Source organism: Mesoplodon densirostris, chromosome 3 (assembly GCF_025265405.1).
Source record: "Mesoplodon densirostris isolate mMesDen1 chromosome 3, mMesDen1 primary haplotype, whole genome shotgun sequence".
Lineage (NCBI taxonomy): Eukaryota > Metazoa > Chordata > Mammalia > Artiodactyla > Ziphiidae > Mesoplodon > Mesoplodon densirostris.
Window position 1 is genome coordinate 142181246 of NC_082663.1, and position 18394 is coordinate 142199639.

The 18394-nt window shown below is 51.0% G+C and overlaps 2 protein-coding genes across 3 annotated transcripts in view; one reads left to right on the plus strand and one right to left on the minus strand.

The window, feature by feature from the left end:
- The window catches only part of SUGP1 (SURP and G-patch domain containing 1), a 29550-nt gene extending 17578 nt beyond the window's left edge, over positions 1-11972 (minus strand). The window contains exons 1-7 of the mRNA XM_060093949.1: positions 11912-11972; positions 10036-10207; positions 5918-6018; positions 4687-4887; positions 2549-2672; positions 2118-2218; positions 1038-1161 (exon numbers count right to left, since the gene is read on the minus strand). Coding sequence (XP_059949932.1) covers positions 1038-1161; positions 2118-2218; positions 2549-2672; positions 4687-4887; positions 5918-6018; positions 10036-10207; positions 11912-11945 — 857 coding nt within the window. The 5' untranslated portion in view covers positions 11946-11972. The remainder of the gene's footprint in view (positions 1-1037; positions 1162-2117; positions 2219-2548; positions 2673-4686; positions 4888-5917; positions 6019-10035; positions 10208-11911) is intronic.
- A 319-nt stretch (positions 11973-12291) lies between these two features.
- Positions 12292-18394, plus strand: part of MAU2 (MAU2 sister chromatid cohesion factor) — a 34416-nt gene continuing 28313 nt past the window's right edge. For both annotated transcript variants that reach the window (XM_060093950.1, XM_060093951.1), the window contains exon 1: positions 12292-12583. In XM_060093950.1, the coding sequence (XP_059949933.1) occupies positions 12308-12583 (276 nt within the window). In that variant the 5' untranslated portion in view covers positions 12292-12307. The remainder of the gene's footprint in view (positions 12584-18394) is intronic.

Below are 18394 nucleotides of genomic sequence, written 5' to 3' on the forward strand. Positions count from 1 at the left end.
TGCTCACCCTGTTCCCCCGCCAAGGTGGCACAGCGCCCGCCATCTCTGCCACTTCACTCCTGCGTGGCAGTCCCTCCAGACGCCCTTCACTTTGTTCTGTGTCTAGCTCAGGCTGGCTCACATGTAGTAGATGCGACTGGCTGCCTGCCCAGCATCCACACCTTCTTCTTTCTTCCTGAGTCCCTGATGGTGTCTAGAGCTACAGAATCAACCAGCCCAGATGGCTGCTACTCCAGCACTTTCATTAAAAGCGCCATCGCATCTCCTCACTGACTGAGTGGGGACTTGTGTTACTCGTGGCCAAAAGTGTCCTCATGGGTGCATCACCTCCACAACAGGCTCAGTGTCCACCTCACAAACCTCTGCTGGCCCCCGCCCTACAGCAGTGAGCACCCCTCCCACACCCCAACATCCGGCCCCCCCATCCGCCTTCCCCCACAAAGAGCTGGGGCTGAACCCACCCAACGAATGACAGAGCAGGGGGAGCACAGACCCAGCCTGAGGGAGTGGTGTGTGACTTCATGGCAGGGGACAGCAGGGAGGCCAGGATGCTTGTTCCACCCACTTTGTGGAACCTGCACATAGGCTGTGGGTTCCCCCTCCCCAGAGCCTGAGGTATCACATTCCCTGCTTTCCTGCCATTTCCCTTGTCGTAAAGATGAGACCCTCAGGATGCAAACAGTGAACAACGATTCTGTGAGTTTCTGCTCGACAGCCTGGCCTATTCTGTTACAAGGGAGCGAGGCAAGTGCTAGAGACTTTCTCCATGAGGCACCTGGAAAACACAAGGCCCCAAAGGTCCCCACACACCTGCCTCAGAGATGATTCAGGGCACCGATGTGCACTTGGGGAATGCCTATGGGGTGGCACGGCTAAACTCTGTGGTCAGAAACTCCTGGACCCGAGTCCTGGCCCTGCCAACTTCTTGCCATGGGACCCTAGCACGTCTCAATACCACACCAAGCCCGTTTTCTCAGCGGGGGAGCTGTGACTAGGGTGAGAGGTTACCTCTCCAGTGGGTTCCCCCCGCCGCTTACCTGAATGCCTGGTTCTCGCGGTTGTTCTGGAGGGCAATGGTTTCCACCTCAGGACCCCCATCCGCTATGAACCTGGCCAACTTTTCTGCGAGGTTCTTGACCTCTTCATCCTCTGGGGGTGAAACTTTAAGCAGGCTGTCAGTACTGAGCTCAACTCACCACACCCAACAGCCTAATTTCTGCTAAGAACCCCGGGCAACAAGAGGGGTTTATTTTAGGAACAATACAAAGAAAAACAGGCAAATGGGAATCAGATTACTGCACCGGAACCAAACACCTGAATTAATATAATAATATATCTTGAGCTTCTGCCCCCAACAACCGACCCCTTCCCAACCCGTATGTCTGGGGGTTTTGGACCCCCACTGGGACATGGGAACAGAATGTAAGGGATAGTCTGGGTCCAGGCTGGAGGAGAGATGGGAATCCCCACCTCAGTCTTTCTGCTGGCAGCTGTCCCCCCAGGTCACATGGGGGGATGGGCCTGGCCCACCTCTCCTGGGAAGGTGGTCAGGGCAAGGGACTGCAAGTGACAGACATGATGAACCAACGTCTGTGGCCCACATTTGGCTTAAACATCAATCCCCCTGCTGCCCACCAGCACCTGGCTGGGGTTTCACTTCATTACAGCTGGAGACCAGGCAGCATCTCACCCTCCCCTGACACTCATCCCACCAGCTGACCGTTTTTGTCTCCTGGCCCTCCTCGACAAGTCTCAGTCACTGCATTTGTCTCTAGGTCTCCTCAGTGCCCAGCAGGTGCTCATTAGCACTTGTGAAAATGACCATGAACCAAGGGGCAAGTGTTCCTCCCCTGTGCCCCCTTTACATGCACAGGGCTGAGCTCCTGGACATGACCTTGACCGTTACCTTGACCCTTAGATTTCCCCACTCCTCAGAGCACTGGCAGGGAGGGCAGTGCTGGTCCCAGCATGATCCCAGCTCCCTGGGAGGGCACAGACCTGCACTGTCAACGCCACCCCACGCCACAGCGGGTTCCAGGAAAGGAACCCCGATTCCACCTGGGGCGTGGTTTGTCCACACGCCTCCCTAGAACCTCCCACCCCCTTCAACCACCTACCTTTCTGAGAGGCTGCCTGCAACTTCTGTGCTTCCTTTCTTATCTCAGCCACCTTCTTTCTGTAGTAGAGGAATTCCCTGCTATTCTTATCGTGCAAAAACCTGGAGAGGAGTTTTGTAAAACAAACAGTGGGAAATGAGCAACGGGGATGGGTGGACCCATGCAGCTTCTGAAGACATACTGTGCAAAAGCAAGCTGCTGAGCAGAGACACCTCGATGGGGCCCAAAAATAAGTCTCCACACCACACTGGGCCCCTTGCTACCTCTGGTGTGAATGAGAAAGCTCTCAGAACAGTGTCTGGCCCAAGCAAGTAAGCATCCAGCCCCGGCCAGCTTCAGTCACCACCAGGGTTTTACAAGAACATTTGCATGTACTAATGTGTGGCACGAACATTAAGCAGCAGTGGCCTTCCCCTCCCAGAAGTACTTACGAAAATGCTGGGTTATCCTTGTAGTTCTCCATAGCTACTTTTTCTAACTCGGGGCCTCCTTCTGCCACAAAGCGGGCCAATTTCTCTATCACTTTCCGAGTCTCGGCTCCCTCTGGGGGTGAAACTTTAAGGAGGCTGTCAGTACTGGGGTTCAACTCACACACCCCACAGTCAACAGGCACACTCTCTCTACGGACCACAAGGACAGAGGGGTCGGGGGAGAAGAGGGTGAAATGCGGGAGGTTGTCGGGCGTCCCGGGTCCATGCACAAAGCACCATGATGAGGGGTGAGTCGGTCTAGACAGCCTTTGCGAGACATGCTGGAGGGAGAAAAGTGTGTGAGCCTCCCAAAGGCCAAGCCAGTCCCCAGGCTGGCAGGGAGATGTTGGAAAACATAGCCAGCCTCCCCCTCCTTTTGTGGAATGCTCAATTCCTTTCTTTACCAGTGTTCAGTACAATAAATCAATTCCCTTTCATCCTTCAAAGACAAATTCTTTTTTAAAATATCATTACAAACTCTGATTTAAAGACATCAGTGGGTTTCAATCCAACACAATTAATATCATCACAGAAGCTCAATCACCCCCTCTGTGGCCAGTGGAGCCTCTTCAAGCTGGCTCCTGAGGCCTTTGGACATGAGCCCAGTCTCTGACGGCCTCCTCGATACCTGCTGGGACAGGGCGCTTCAGGATCATCTCAGACGCTTCCTGCCCAGACCTAGAGCCAGCCATTTCTCCAAGAAGTCCTGGTTTCCATGAGTGAGAACATGTGTTTCCAGACCAACATCTGGGAGCTAGGGACACTCATTGCAACGGGTTTAATTGTTACCTCAGAGCACTTTCAGTGAACACCACTAAAAAATATATTTTTGTATTAGCCTCCACTTTGAGCCACGTGGCACTTGCTTTTGTATTTACTGCTGGCCTGTTTCTGAGACTGTCAGCCACCATACAGCTCACATCTCTCATATGCAAACTCTCAGAAGAAATTTCTTGATGTCAGTCAGTGCTTAGGAATGTTTGCTCCTCCTGGCAATGGGGCCAGACACTGAGCCTGTGGCCACTCTTATTCCCCCTGCTGCTTGTACTGCCAGGAAGCTCGCGGGGTGGGGGTGGGGGGGTACAACATGTGGCCTAAGGAGGACCTATAAGAGGTCTGAGAGACATTCTGTGTCTACCTTTTCCCTAAGCCTCACCCTCCTCCCACATGCCTGGCAATGACCCTGACCTGGTCACTTTACAAAGCACAGGTGCTTTTCTGAGGTTGTATCAACAGCAGGCCATAAAAGCCTCAAAGGCCTTGAGACACCCACTGCCCCTCATAAAGTGGCAGTTCCCAGCAGGGTACCATTGAACTGCCAGGGCCCCTCTCTGAGGAAACACCAAGCTCACTGACTCCATTCTGACTAGTGCTCCAAGGTTCGAGGTTGGCCCCTGATCTGTTTAGATGCACGGCCTGAAGCCGGCACCCTCATCCAGAACAAGAGTCCTAGAGGCTGTCATGGCATCATTATATGGTCACTTCGGTCTGTCCTGTCAGGGAGACATGACTGTGCTAGCCCTCCTGGAGCAGAGGTGGCCCAGGGCCAGGACTTCACACAGCTCGTTCTCCACACAGCACCGAAGTCTCGTTCTGAATATGGACACGGCTGGATGCACTAGGAGTGCCACCATCACCACCCTCCTCCGCCCTCCTCCACCATGGGGCTGGAACTGGCTCACCCAAGGCCAATGACTGTCCTTCCCTGGGCAGGAGAGCACACCCTCCAACCCGCACGCTCATACCTCTGGCCCAAACTTGTGGAGACAAGTACCCGCACTGAGGAGCTCCTCTTCTAGTACTGGATGAGGAGGGCACAAGTGAACGCTCCCTGAGAACGCCCCCCCGGAGGCCAGCCCCCATACAGGCGGACAGTGGGTCTCACAGCTCCCAGGATGCAGCCCCTCCGTGCTCCCCATGCTCTGCTCGCCACCCTTTCCTTCCCCTCTCTCATCCTGAAGGCTCAGCCTGGAGGCACCCCCTGACCACAGCCCCAAGCACCCCACAGCCCTGGCTGTGCGCTCCACGATGCCCGTGGACCCTGCCGGAGCAGCTGGAGGGGCAGCTGTGGAAGGGGGGCAGCAGCCCCGGCCCCTCACCTTTGATCTCCAGCCACTGCTCATAGTCCTCCTCCTCGTCCTCGTCAGGAGACTGGAAGACGCTCGGGCGGCTGGCCACGGGCAGCTGCTTGGCATGCACGTAGTTCTTCATCTGGCCTGGCGGGCTACTGATGAGGGGGGGCCTCTTCCCAGTGCGAGGGAGCACACGAGGCGGGGCAGCGGGCGCACTCGGCGGGGCATCTTGGGATACAAGGAAGGATACCCACACTCAAGGTCTGTGGTGCAGGTTTCCTATCTTTCTGCCTAACCTGCATGCTCCGAGCCCCAGGTGGCTGGGTTCTTAACTTCTAGCACAGCGCTGGCAGGCAGTGGGTGACCAGAAGCACTCAGGGAGGACGCCACCCCCATTTGACAGATGAGGACCCCTGAGGTGCAGAGAAGAACCTACTGTGGTCACCCAGCCCGGGACTCTGCAGGTGGCAACTCTGGCAATAGGTACCTCTGATGCCTATATCCACAGACTAGGGCTGCTGCAGCTCTTCTGGATGAGACCTGAATCCCCACGTCCAGCTTACACCCACTCCCTCTGGTTGTCAGTAGCGGCCTGGAGCCAATCTATTTGGGACTTTTCAAACACAATTCATGGCATGAGACCCCCCAGTGAAGAGCTCATATAGCCCTTTCTCCCTCTCTGTGGGTACACTTGGCCTTGGGTTAACTGTCTTCACTGTTACCTGGGAAACCTGACAAAGGTTAAAGGTCAGCTGTTTCACCAGTAACTTTCTTACAGTAAAAATGAGACTGGTATCTGTGCACAACCACAGATACAGGTGGGCTTCCCACAGGTGGTGATTCTCACACCTGGCGTGTCCCATGGGGCTCCTGTGGGTCAAGCGCCCCTGCCCCCCGCCCCCGCCCGAAGAGGGTCCTTTTCCTTGCACCTGGGCTGCCGCTCTAACTCAAGCCTCAGTCCCACAACCCTGGGGCATGCTCAGTCCTGGCCCCTACCCCCTGGATCGAAACCTGGCTTCTTGGTCTCCACTTCTTGGGGGTAAGCATCTAAAGGGCAAGGTCTGCACTCTCCCCTTGGGCGTTTAGCGTGAGGACGAGTAGAATGAGGGCGCTCAATGAATGAGGGGTGAGAGGAACAAGTCTAAGGTGGGACCTGCCATTTCTGAGGTGCTGAGAGACCCTTGGGAGAGAAAGCCAGCAGGGGGAGCTCTAGGAGGAGGTGAGATGGGACGGGGTCGGGGTGGGGGACTGCACTCACCTGTGCTGGTCTGTGCCTTCTGCAACTTCAGAAACTGCTGCAAGAAGCTGCCGTCGTTGGCAAACTTGTTGGAAACATTAGAGTTGTGTGCGTTTGCAATTCTAGACCCGAGACAGAGGACAGACAGGGTAAGCCTTGAGAAGAGGGGAGGGAGCACGCCTTGCCGGCCTCAGTCTCACCCCCACCCCTGTGTTCTCACCTAAGGGGACCCAAAACAGGCCCCCAAAGATGCCAGGGAACAACTGAGTGTACAGAGCAGTCTTCAGAGTAGTAAGATGAAACAATCTTGTTCTAGTCAAAGCAATCCCACCTGTGCTGGTGTTCTCTCTACCCGCATGTTGACCTTCCAGGTCCAAAGGGCCTCCCCAAGAAGATGGCTCAGAACCACCTGCCGTACTTATTGTTAACAAATCATCCGGGCTATCATTGACTCTTACGTCTGTTTTCCCAGCTAGACTGCAGAGTTCTCAAAGGCAGGGCCTGTGTCTGTACCTGCGTGCGACAGCAGTTCCACGCCTGGGTCAGCCAGTGCTTCTGTGGGTTTCACATGAGCAGAGGAAAATACCCAAAGCCATTTCTTGGTGGGAGAATTACAGGGGAACTTTATATTTTTATTACTTTCTCTTTTTGAAAAGAGTATGTTTTATTTTGAAGTAAGAAAAATTTATTTTTAACGCACACAAAAGCAAACCCAGGGGCCTAAATGTTTAATTCAAATTCATCTTTCCTTATCAAAAAAGTGACAGAGGCTCATTATGAGCAAATGGGAATGTGGAAAAAAACAGAAATAAAGAAAGCAAGGAGAAAACCCTGAAAAAGTCTCCTCACCTCACAAGAGCTACAATTAATACTTTGATATACTTCTTTGATTTGCCCCTTAGATTAGAAATAGAGGAAATAAGCCTGTGATCATAGCATATATTCTACTTCTTTCATCTTTTCCTACAGCATACTATCTTGCTCTAACCTCAGAAACTCCTCGTATGTGCTGCTTTTAGGGGCACATCCATCATACAGACACACCCAATAACTGGAAAAGCTCAGGGAGCCCACAGGTCTGAACTTTTTCCTTTAAAGTAAAGTTTTATCCTCCTCGAAATCCGTTCTAATGAAGTAAAAGTGGAAAAAAACCTAAGTAGTCAACAAGGGGCACTGGTTAAATAAATTACGAGACATCCATAAGGCAGATGGAGTGGCCCTGAAAAGTTAAATTCTTATAAAGCAACCAAGCACAACGTTAAATGAAAAACAAAAAGGCAGGATATAAAACAGTATCTACAGGGTGGTCCTACCTATGTAAAAATATATTTGACTGAAAAATTGTTACAAAAATCCATCAAAATGCAACCAGCACTTGCCTCTGGGTTGCAGGGTTACAACTGATTTTATTTCTTCCTCATTTTCTTCTCCTCTACTTCCCAGGTTTTCTACCACATATATGAATTATCTTTAAAGTTAAAAAACAAAAGAGAGAGAGAAGGCAGTAAAAGTTATTTTATATGAAAGAGAAAGTTCTGCTGATAACCAGCCTTGGCATTGAACAAGCAGTGCCTTCTAGTGACCCTGGCCCTGTCCTCATGCTATGTGCACCTCCCTCAGGAGGGACAGAAAGAAGGCAGGGACAATGAAGGACAAGAAAATACTTCGGGGGGAATTCTCTGGCAGTCCAGTGGTTAGGACTCCACACTTTCACTGCCAAGGGCCCGGGTTCAATCCCTGGTCAGGGAACTAAGACCCCGCAAGCCACACGGTGAGGCCAAAAAAAAACCCCAAAAAACACTGCGGGTCAGCAGCATGGTCAGCACACGAATCCCACTTGAAAACCACCTGTAACAAATGGCAGGGGCTTCCCTGTGGCGCAGTGGTTAAGAATCCGCATGCCAATGCAGGGGACATGGGTTCGAGCCCTGGTCCGGGAAGATCCCACATGCCGCGGAGCAACGAAGCCCATGCGCCACAACTACTGAGCCTGCGCTCTGGAGCCCGCGAGCCACAACTACTGAAGCCTGCGCGCCTGGAGCCTATGCTCCGCAACAAGAGAAGCCACCGCAATAAGAAGCCCTCAGCAACTAGAGAGAGCCCACGCACAGCCACGGAAGACCCAACGCAGCCAATAAATAAATAAATAAAAATCTATTTAAAAAAAAATGGCAGGGGTTATCACACAGCTGTTAAATGATGGCTTTTGATGAACAGATAAACAAAACATGGTCCATCCACACAATGGAATATTATTCAGCCACCAAAAAAAGGAATGAAGTACTGACACGTGCTACAAAGTGATGAACCTTGAAAACATCACGTCCAGTGAAAAGACCCAGACACAAAAGGCCGCGTATTACATGAAATATCTAGAATAGGTAAATCCACACAGACAGAAAGTAGATTAGTAATTGTCAGGGGCTGAAGGAAGAGGGAATGGGGAGTGATTGCTAATGGGCGTGGGGTTTCTTTCTGGAGTGACAAAATGTTCTGGAATTAGTAATAATAGTTGCACAATGCTGTGAATATACTGAAAATCACTAGGTTGTATAGTTTAAAAAGTCAATTTTATAGCATGTAAGTCATATCTTAATATGAATAAATAAAACTTTAACACTGTGACGGTTCTAAAGAGTTGTAACGCAGGGGTTGGGGGGAAGCTTTTCCTTTAAAAAGTGGGGGGCAGGGGAAGCGACATATGAAATTGACCACAATTTAGTGAAACAAAGCAATGACATGGGAAGGGAATATATCAAAATGGTTCTCTTGAGGCAACCTGAATGTTTCTTATTTGTGCAGCACGAAATTCTAAGGTGTTCTAAGCTTTTACAATGGGGAAAACAACCTTCTTTTCTTTTTTTTTTTTTTTTTTTTGCGTTACGCAGGCCTCTCACTGTTGTGGCCTCTCCCGCTGCGGAGCACAGGCTCCGGACACGCAGGCTCAGCGGCCATGGCTCACGGGCCCAGCCGCTCCACGGCATGTCGGATCTTCCCAGACCGGGGCACAAACCCGTCTCCCCTGCATCGGCAGGCGGACTCTCAATCACTGCGCCACCAGGGAAGCCCGAAAAACAACCTTATTTTTAAAGCTACCTGTACTCTGCACCCACCCACCTGATGTTCCTTTTTCGCTGCCTGATCCTGGCGCTGAGATCCAGCAGCCTCCAGGGGGCCCTCTTGGAAGCAGTCCTACAGGCCTTTCCCATCTTTGTGCAAGTCCTTCCATAACCCCAGGGGTGACAGCCCACAAGCCCACCCACAGATCACTCAACATCCAGGCCCCATGTTCCTGAACACCCTGGAGGTTCCAACAAGAATGAAGTCTAAGTCCCGCCCTCAAGGAGAAGCCACGGACTCTTAGAAAAGGTGGGAGCTGGAACAGAGCCTTAGTGGAGGGCTAACATGCCCCACACTTCAGACTGCAGAGGAAGGGGCTTGTCTCTGTCAATCTCCAGCCTGAAATTCTTGGATCTTGTCACCCTGATCACACCACCCCTGCTCAGAACTCTTGGGTGCCCTCATGATCACACCACCCCTGCTCAAAACTCTTGGGTGCCCTCAGAGTTTCTCAGGACAGTCAGGAGGAAACCCTCTCTCCTGGCTCAGAAACAGCCCCTTTGGTGCAGTAGCTCGAGCTGCCTGACACACAGGGGCTCGCCTCCCTTCTGCCCTTGGCAGTCCTTTCCTGCTTCCTCAAAGGGCTGGCTCTGCCTGGGGCCTTCAGAATGCAGAGCCTCTTCTGCATCCCTACGGCAGCTGCTGCATCTGGGAGCACACTGCCTCATGTTACCTGCCAGAGCTCTAGGGGTATAACTGGGACTCCCCTTCACAAGTAGACCGTGAGCCCCATAAAGGCAGAGATGGAATCTGGGTTTTTGCTCCGTGCTGTATTCTTGGCCCCTGGCCCACAACTGGTCAGCAGTAAATAACCACTGAGTGAGAGTTGGCAGCCATCCTCTGGGCTCCCATACACCCCTTGTTTCTCTCCTGCCACACAGCCTCCTGAAAGTGCACCTGCGTTCCTCCTCGCACCATCAGGCTGTGGCTAGATGCAGAAACACCTCGACTACTCTCGCAAGCAAAGCCCTCTGCTGGCGACCCTCGAAGACCCTAATCCAGCCTCAGGGTAGACTTACTCGCCAGGATGCCGGGGCTGAGGGCTGGCCACCTGATTCTGCTTGGCTTTCTGCTCCAGTTTGGCTTCAATTTCCCGTTTCTTCTGAGCAATGAGCTCCTCCTGGTGAAGGATGTTCATGTTCATTTTTCCAGACTTGGGAGGAGCAACACCAAACCACCGGTTAGCCTTTCCTGGGGAGGGAAAAGAAGGACATCAGAAATCACCTTTGCTCCAAAAACATGCCCAGTGGCTGCTATGGGAGCCACCCAGATGCTGCCGCCTGCAGCAACTGACATTTTCAGATTGACATTCACACATCTGTTCCTTCATTTATTTAGCACACATTTACTGAGTTATGCACCACATGCTGTACTTGGTGCTAATCAAGACAGAAGGGGCCTCTGCCCATGTGGGATTCACCTCTGGCTGAGGAGACAAAAGACTTGTAACAAAAAAGTAGTTGCAAAGTCATGATAAGAGCTCTCTGCTGGAAACAAACAAACAAAAAAAGGTGAGAAAGCATAACAGAGGACCACCAATACAGCTAGGGCAGCCAGAAAATAACCGTTAAAAAAGGGGACATTTAAGCTAAAACCAGAAAGATAAAGAGGTGGCTTCCTGAAAAGCCACATGGGGAGTGATCTGGGCAGAGTAAGCAGCAGAGGTCCAATGTGGTCAGAGCAGGCAGTTCCAGGGGTGGGGCTAGCAGGAGCAGAGCAAGATCGGGAGTCTGAGTTTTACTTAAAGGGTTTTAGGAAGTGACAGGGGAGTATTAAGCTGATAAGATCCAACTGGTATTTTTATTTTTAAGATCATTCTGTCTACTGATTGGACAGAGTGCATAGGCAGCAAGGAGACCAACAAGGAGGCTTACTGGCTCCAAGCAAAAGATGATGGTGTCTTCAGACAAGGGTGATAGCTGTGGAGATGGAGAAGACACCTCGAACGTTCCCCATGGGACTCAAAATAAAATCCAAATTCTGAAAGCCGATTTTCAAGACGCTGCCAGAGATGGCTCCCCTCCCCACTTCCACTTCATCCCTGACATTCTTCAAAATGACAAGCTCTCAAGGCCTTTGCACTTGCTGTCCCCCTCTGCATAGAAGGCTCTGCCTTCCAGGCCTTCCAATAGTTGGCATCTTCTCATCTCAAATATCTTCTGCTCAAAAAGGCTTTCCTTGACCACCCAATACCAGCAACCTGCACCTCCACTCTCTCATATCATTATAACTCACTCTCTGTAAATATTTCCTTTTTTGTACATTGTGATGCCCCAGTAGAAAGTAGCCTTCAGGAAGGCATGGCCCCGTCTTGGTTACACTACATCCTCAGCAACTAGAACAGTGCCTAGCACACAATGAATATTTCCTCAGTGTATCCCAGTCTGGGGGCGGGGGGCTAGGGCTGGGGGTGGGGGAGGGGGAAGAAAAAGGCTTGTGGTAAAGTAGGGGCTCTAAAGACCCAGGAAAATGTGTACAGGGAGGCCGAGTGCAGTTCGGAAAAACAGCTTTTCCAGAAAGCGGGATACAGGCCAGTCAAGAGCTGCCACGAAGAGAGGCGCAGGACAGCCCAAGGTTGCCACTGGCTCGGGGAGCGGAGCTCAGAGCAGCCCTGAAGGCGGTTATTTCGGAAAGCAGGCGCAGGGCAGATCCCAGTGGCGGCCTTTAAGGAAAGCCTGGCGTCCTCAGCAAACCAGCGGTGGGGGGGTGGGCGGGGGCGGGGTAACTGGGTCTGGGGTCTCGGGAGACGGGGGTGGTGCAGAAGCCGCCTCTTCCAGCCACCGGGAGGCTGAGGTTAAGGGCCGGCAGGTTGAGGTAGGCCCGACGGTAGGGCGAAGCAAAGACTCATAGCCCGAACACCCAGGCAGACGCTTGCGGGGAGGCGGGGGCTGTTACCTGCAACATCCCGGTTGTCCATCTTGAGACTCATCCAATCCCACAATGCTCCGGCGCCACCGGGGGCGTGGGGCGCTTGTTATAGTACGCATGGCCTGATGGGAGATGTAGTCCACGTCGGCAAGCCACGCCCTGCCATTCCTTGGACACCTGGGGGTCTTCACCCCAGGAATGCAAACCTCAGCCCATCGGAAATCTCCGGTCACAGTCCCGCGGACCAGAGGGTGTCGCCTTTTCTCAGACCTTCCCGGAGCCGCGGCCGCTCCAAATACAAACTACATATTCCAGGATGCTTAGTACAGCAGCTCTCGCGAGAAATCCGAGGCGCTCCCGGCCCCGCCCCGTGCGCCTGCTTCCGCCTCCCTGTGGCGGCAGTTTGTTGTTGGGGAGGCCAAAATGGCGGCTCAGGCGGCGGCGGCGGCTCAGGCGGCGGCGGCCCAGGCAGCGCAGGCCGAGGCGGCTGAGTCCTGGTACCTGGCGCTCCTGGGCTTTGCCGAACACTTCCGCACTTCCAGCCCGCCCAAGATCCGCCTGTGTGTGCACTGCTTGCAGGCCGTGTTCCCCTTCAAGCCGCCGCAGCGCATTGAGGCCCGAACACACCTGCAGCTCGGCTCCGTGCTCTACCACCACACCAAGAACAGCGAGCAGGCGCGCAGCCACCTGGAGAAGGCGGTGAGCGCGGGCCGGGCCGCGAGGGTGGAGGCGCAGGCTCTTTTCCGAGCTTGGGCTGAGGGGTCGCGACCCTGGCGGGCGGGGGCGGCCGGCGCCGCTCCTCCGGGACCTGGGGCGTGGCTTCCGCACCAGCAGCAAGACCCCGGAGACGTGAGCCTCTCAGGGGACCCGAGGGAACTCGCCCCGTACTGTACTTAATGTTTCTGGTGACAGGCAGAGGCCTAGGACTCCGGTCCGGGTACTTCGAGAGTTGCCTCTTTCAGGAGCAACTGGGTCTCCAAATTCTTCAGGTTTGCAACAAGATGTCACCTTTTGGCATCACTGGGGACGCCCCCAGATCGGCCAGTGAGCCCTGCAGCTTCTAGCTCCTTAGGGCTCAGCCCCGGGAGCATCAGCCTGAACGCTCCCTTCTTAAGTGACTCGGGCATAGGGGAGGGTCCAGGTAACAGTCCAAGCATCCCTTAAGAATCTGAAGTTTGGTCTCTGAGGAAATCTTGGAAGGCATCCTCTCGCAGAACACGGAAGTCTGAGAAGGGTCTGGAGGGTATTGTGCCCCCGTCAGTGATGAGGGGAGTCATAGGTGAGAGGCAGAGGCCCAGAGCCTAGAGGCAGTCGTTTGAGATCCTGTAAAAGGCAGAACTAGGCGGGGAGTGGGGGGGTGTCTGGATTCCAGGGCTCAGGGCTCCTGCTTTCTCCGTATCTACCTGTGTCTTCTCTTCCTCCCACCATCCACTCATCCATCCCCTTCAGAGGGCAGGCCCTATCTTCCCATGTTGACCTGTGGGATCTTGGTGCCTCAAAGAATGTGGGAAAGTGGCCATCAGTCTATCCTTTCTGGCTGTGCAGTTGTTTCTACTCAGAGCAATATTGCGCTCCTGTCATACGGTGTCTCCATTTGCCGTTTACCCTGCTTTATTCTGCTTAGAGGAGAGACTTCTTTTTTTTTTTTTTTTTTTTTTAATGGTTACTTTTCTCTCTTCCTGCCAGAGGTATGAGGTGACTTTTTTTCTTGTTTTTTTTTTTTTTTTTTTTGATGTTGGGGGTAGGAGTTTATTAATTTATTTACGTATTTTTGCTATGTTGGGTCTTCGTTTCTGTGCGAGGGCTTTCTCTAGTTGTGGCAAGCGGGGGCCACTCTTCATCGCAGTGCGCGGGCCTCTCTCTATTGCGGCCTCTCTTGTTGCGGAGCACAGGCTCCAGATGCGCAGGCTCAGTAGTTGTGGTTCACGGGCCTAGTTGCTCCGCGGCATGTGGGATCCTCCCAGACCAGGGCTCGAACCCATGTCCCCTGCATTAGCAGGCAGATTCTCAACCACTGCGCCACCAGGGAAGCCCAAGACTTCTTGAATACAATCAACTTCGATTTTAAAAATGTGTTGATCTGAGGTAAATCTGAACCCACTGGTGGCTAGTAACAAATTGCCTTTGGTAGGATAATAAGATCTTTGTTCTGCAGACTGTAAAGAGTTGGAAGGGGACTTTAGTTCTTTCTTGATCCACTTCCTTGTTTCAGGAGTGAGGCAATATGGGCCCAAATAGGTAAAGTGATTTGCTCAAAGCCACACAGCAACTTATTAACAAAACTGAGCTCAAACCTAGGCTCAAGGGCTTCCCTGGTGGCGCCGTGGTTAAGAATCTGCCTGCCAATTCAGGGGACACGGGTTCGAGCCCTGGTCCGGGAAGATCCCACATGCTGTGGAGCAATGAAGCCCGTGCGCCACAACTACTGAGCCTATGCTCTAGAGCTCCCGTGCCACAACTACTGAAGCCCGCGCACCTAGAGCCCGTGCTCCGCAACAAGAGAAGCCACTGCAATGAGAAGCCCGCACACCGCAACAAAGAGTAGCCCCCTCTTGCCGCAACCAGAGAAAGCCCGCACGTAGCAACGAAGACCCAACGCAACCAAATATAAAAATAATAATAATAATAAATTTACAACAACAACAAAAAATCTAAGGTCAAGATCGCCAGGGTCCATGCCAAGACCATAAGTCGTGGGGTTTTTTAAAATTATTTATTTATTTATTTATTTATTTTTGGCTGCGTTGGGCCTTCGTTGCTGCTGCGGGCTTTCTCTAGCAGCAGTGTGCAGGGGCTACTCTTCGTTACGGTGCACAAGCTTCTCGTTGCAGTGTCTTCTCTTGTTGCAGAGCACAGGCTCTAGGCGCGCGGGTTTCAGTAGCTGTGGCACACGGGCTCAATACTTACGGCTCGCAGTCTCTAGAGCGCAGGCTCAGTAGTTGTGGCGCATGGGCTTAGTTGCTCCACAGCATGTGGGATCTTTCCAGACCAGGGCTTGAACCCGCATCCCCTGCATCGGCAGGCAGATTCTTAACCACTGCGCCACCAGGGAAGTCCAAGTCGTTGTTTTTGTGAAGTTCTTTTCTTTCATTCATTCAGCAGATATTTAATCAGCTCACACTGGTTGCCAAGCCCTATTCTAGGTGCTGGGGATCAACAGTGACTAAAGTAGTCCCTGCCCACAGAAGCTTATGTTTTTTGTGAGGGAGACAAACAATGAATGTATAGTAAAAGGTTAGGCAGCGATAGAAGAACCATGAAAACCAGAAGAACCATGAAAACCAGAGTGAGCGTTGGAGTTGACAGGGAGCTATTTTTAGCAAAGGTAATGAGGGAGTCTCTATTTGTGGGAGTGACATTTGAACAGAGGCCTGAATGAGGTGGGGGAGCAAGCCTTGAGAAGCGCTCTAAGTTTCAGGTCAATCCCTAGGAGTACCTGAGCTGTCGGTGACTGGTTGATATCAGGGTCTCTTCTGAGCAGTGATGAGGCTGAGATCAAATGAAGTGTCAAGCTTCCTTGGGTGTGGGAAGGGTAGAGGCTGTGACTGCCCAGGCCTGACTCCCAGTGCCTTTAGTGGATGTGCTGGTTCTGAAGCTCTCCCTTCTCTCAGTTAACAACAGATCCTGCCACCTCCTTTCCTTTGTCTTCAGGCCATTCAGCCTGTTTCTTTTTTCTTTTCTTTTTTTTATTTGAAATATTGTGGGGTTTTAAATTTTTATTTAATTATTTATTTTTGGCTGCATTGGGTCTTTGTTGCTGCACACGGGCTTTCTCTAGTTGTGGCAAGCGGGGGCTACTATCATTGCAGTGCACGGGCTTCTCATTGCGGTGGCTTCTCTTGTTGTGGAGCACGGGCTCTAGAGCACAGGCTCAGTAGTTGTGGCGCACAGGCTTAGTTGCTCTGCGGCATGTGGAATCTTCTGGACCAGGGCTCAAACCCGTGTCCCCTGCATTAGCAGGCGGATTCTTAACCACTGCACCACCAGGGAAGCCTTATGGTAGTTCTATTTTTAATTTTTTGAGGAACCTCCATACTGTTTTCCATAGTGGCTGCACCAATTTACAGTCCAACAGTGCACAAGGACCCCCTTTTCGGGGCTTCCCTGGTGGCACAGTTGTTACGAATCCGCCTGCCAATGCAGGGGACACGGGTTTGAGCCCTGGTCCGGGAAGATCCCACATGCCACAGAGCAACTAAGCCCGTGCTCCACAACTACTGAGCCCGCAAGCCACAACTAGTGAAGCCCACGTGCCTAGAGCCCATGCTCCGCAACAAGAGAAGCCACTTCAATGAGAAGTCCATGCACCACAACGAAGAGTAGCCCCCCCTCGCCACGACTAGAGAAAGCTCATGTGCAGCAACGAAGACCCACCACAGCCAAAAATAAAATAAATGAAATAAATAAAATTATTTTTTTTTTAAAAAGGGACTTGAACTTAAATAGACATTTCTCCAAAGATAGCCAATAGGCGCATGAAAAGATGCTTAGCATTGCTAGTTATTAGAGAAATGCAAATCAAAACTATATTGAGGTATCACCTCACACCGGTCAGAATGGCCATCATCAAAAAGTCTACAAATAATAAATGCTAGAGAGTGTATAAAGGAAAGGAAACCCTCCTGCACTGTTGGCGGGAATGTAAATTGGTGCAGCCACTATGGAGAACAGTATGGAGGTTCCTTAAAATAGAGTTGTTCAGCTTCCCTGGTGATGCAGTGGTTAAGAATTCACCCACCAATGCAGGGGACATGGGTTGGAGCCCTGGTCCAGGAGGATTCCACATGCCTCAGAGCAACTAAGCCCGTGTGCCACAACTGCTGAGCCTGTGCTCTAGAGCCCGCAAGCCACAACTGTTGAGCCTACACGCCACAACTACTGAAGCCTGTGCGCCTAGAGCCCATGCTCTGCAACAAGAGAAGACACCACAATGAGAAGCCCGCACACTGCAACGAAGAGTAGCCCCCACCTGCTGCAACTAGAGAAAGCCCATGGGCAGCAACGGAGACCCAGTGCAGCCAAAAATAAAATAAATAAAATAAAAAAATTTTTAAATCTAAAAAAAAAAACCGAAAGATGCTGGCAGCAATGTATATATTAAAAAAAAAAAAAAGTTTAGTTGTCGTATGATCCAGCAATCCCACTCCTGGACATATATTGGGAAAAGATGAAAACTCATTCAAAACGCTACATGCACTGAAATGTTCATAGCAGCACTGTTTATAATAGCCACAACATGGAAGCAACTTAAATGTCCATCAGTGGATGAATGGATAAAGATGTGGTATATGTATACATAATGGACTACTACTTATCCATAAAAAAGAATGAAGTAATGCCATTTGCAGTAACATGGATGGACCTAGAGATTATCATACTAAGTGAAGTAAGTCAGACAAAGACAAATAGCATATGAGATCACTTGTATGTGGAATTTAAAATATGGTACAACTGAACTTATTTCAAACAGAGAACAGACTCACAGACATAGAAGACAATCTTATACTTACCAGGGGGAAAAGCGGTAGGGGAGGGATAAATTAGGAGTTTGGGATTATGAGATACAAAGTACTATATATGAAACAGCTAAACAACAAGGTATAGCACAAGGACTATATATAGAATAGATAAATAACAATGTATAGCACAGGGAATTATATTCAATATTTTGTAATAAGCCATAATGAAAAAGAATATGAAGAAGTATATGTGTGAATATATGTAACTTAATCACTTTGATGTACACGAGAAACTAACACAGCAGTGTAAATGAACTATACTTCAGTTAAAAAATAAAATAAAAATATATAAGAGCTTGAGCATCTGTGGATTTTGGCATCCTCAAGGGCCCCTGGAACCAATCCCCTGAGGATACTGAGGGACAATTGTATCTTCTCCCATTCTCTCCATTCTGCCTTTTTGTTTCATTAATAGTTTCCTTTGCTGTACAAAAGCTTTTTAGTTGGGTGTAGTCCCATTTGCTTATTTTTGCTTTTGTTTCCCTTGCCTGAGGAAACAGATCCAGAAAAATATTGCTAAGGTTGATATCAAAGAGTATACTGCTCATGTTTTCTTCTAGGAGCTTTATGGTTTCAGGTCTTAAATTTAAGTCTTTCATCCATTTTAAGTTTATTTTTTTATATAGAGTGAGAAAGTAATCCAGTTTGATTCTTTTGCATGTGGCTGTCCAGTTTTCCCAGCACCGTTTTTTTTTTTTTTTTTTTTTTTATTTATTTATTTATTTTTGGCTTAGTTGGGTCTCTGTTGCAGCACGAGGGATCTTTCATTGCAGTGCGTGGGCTTCTCTCTAGTGGTGCTCAGGCTTCTCTCTAGGTGTGGTGTGTGGGCTCAGTAGTTGTGGCGTGCGGGCTCTGTTGTGGTGGTGCGTGGGCTCTGTAGTTGTGGCGCACAGGCTCCAGAGCGCATGGGCTCTCTAGCTGCGGTGTACGGGTTCAGTTGCCCCGCAACATGTGGGATCTTAGTTCCCCGGCCAGGGATCGAACCCGCGTA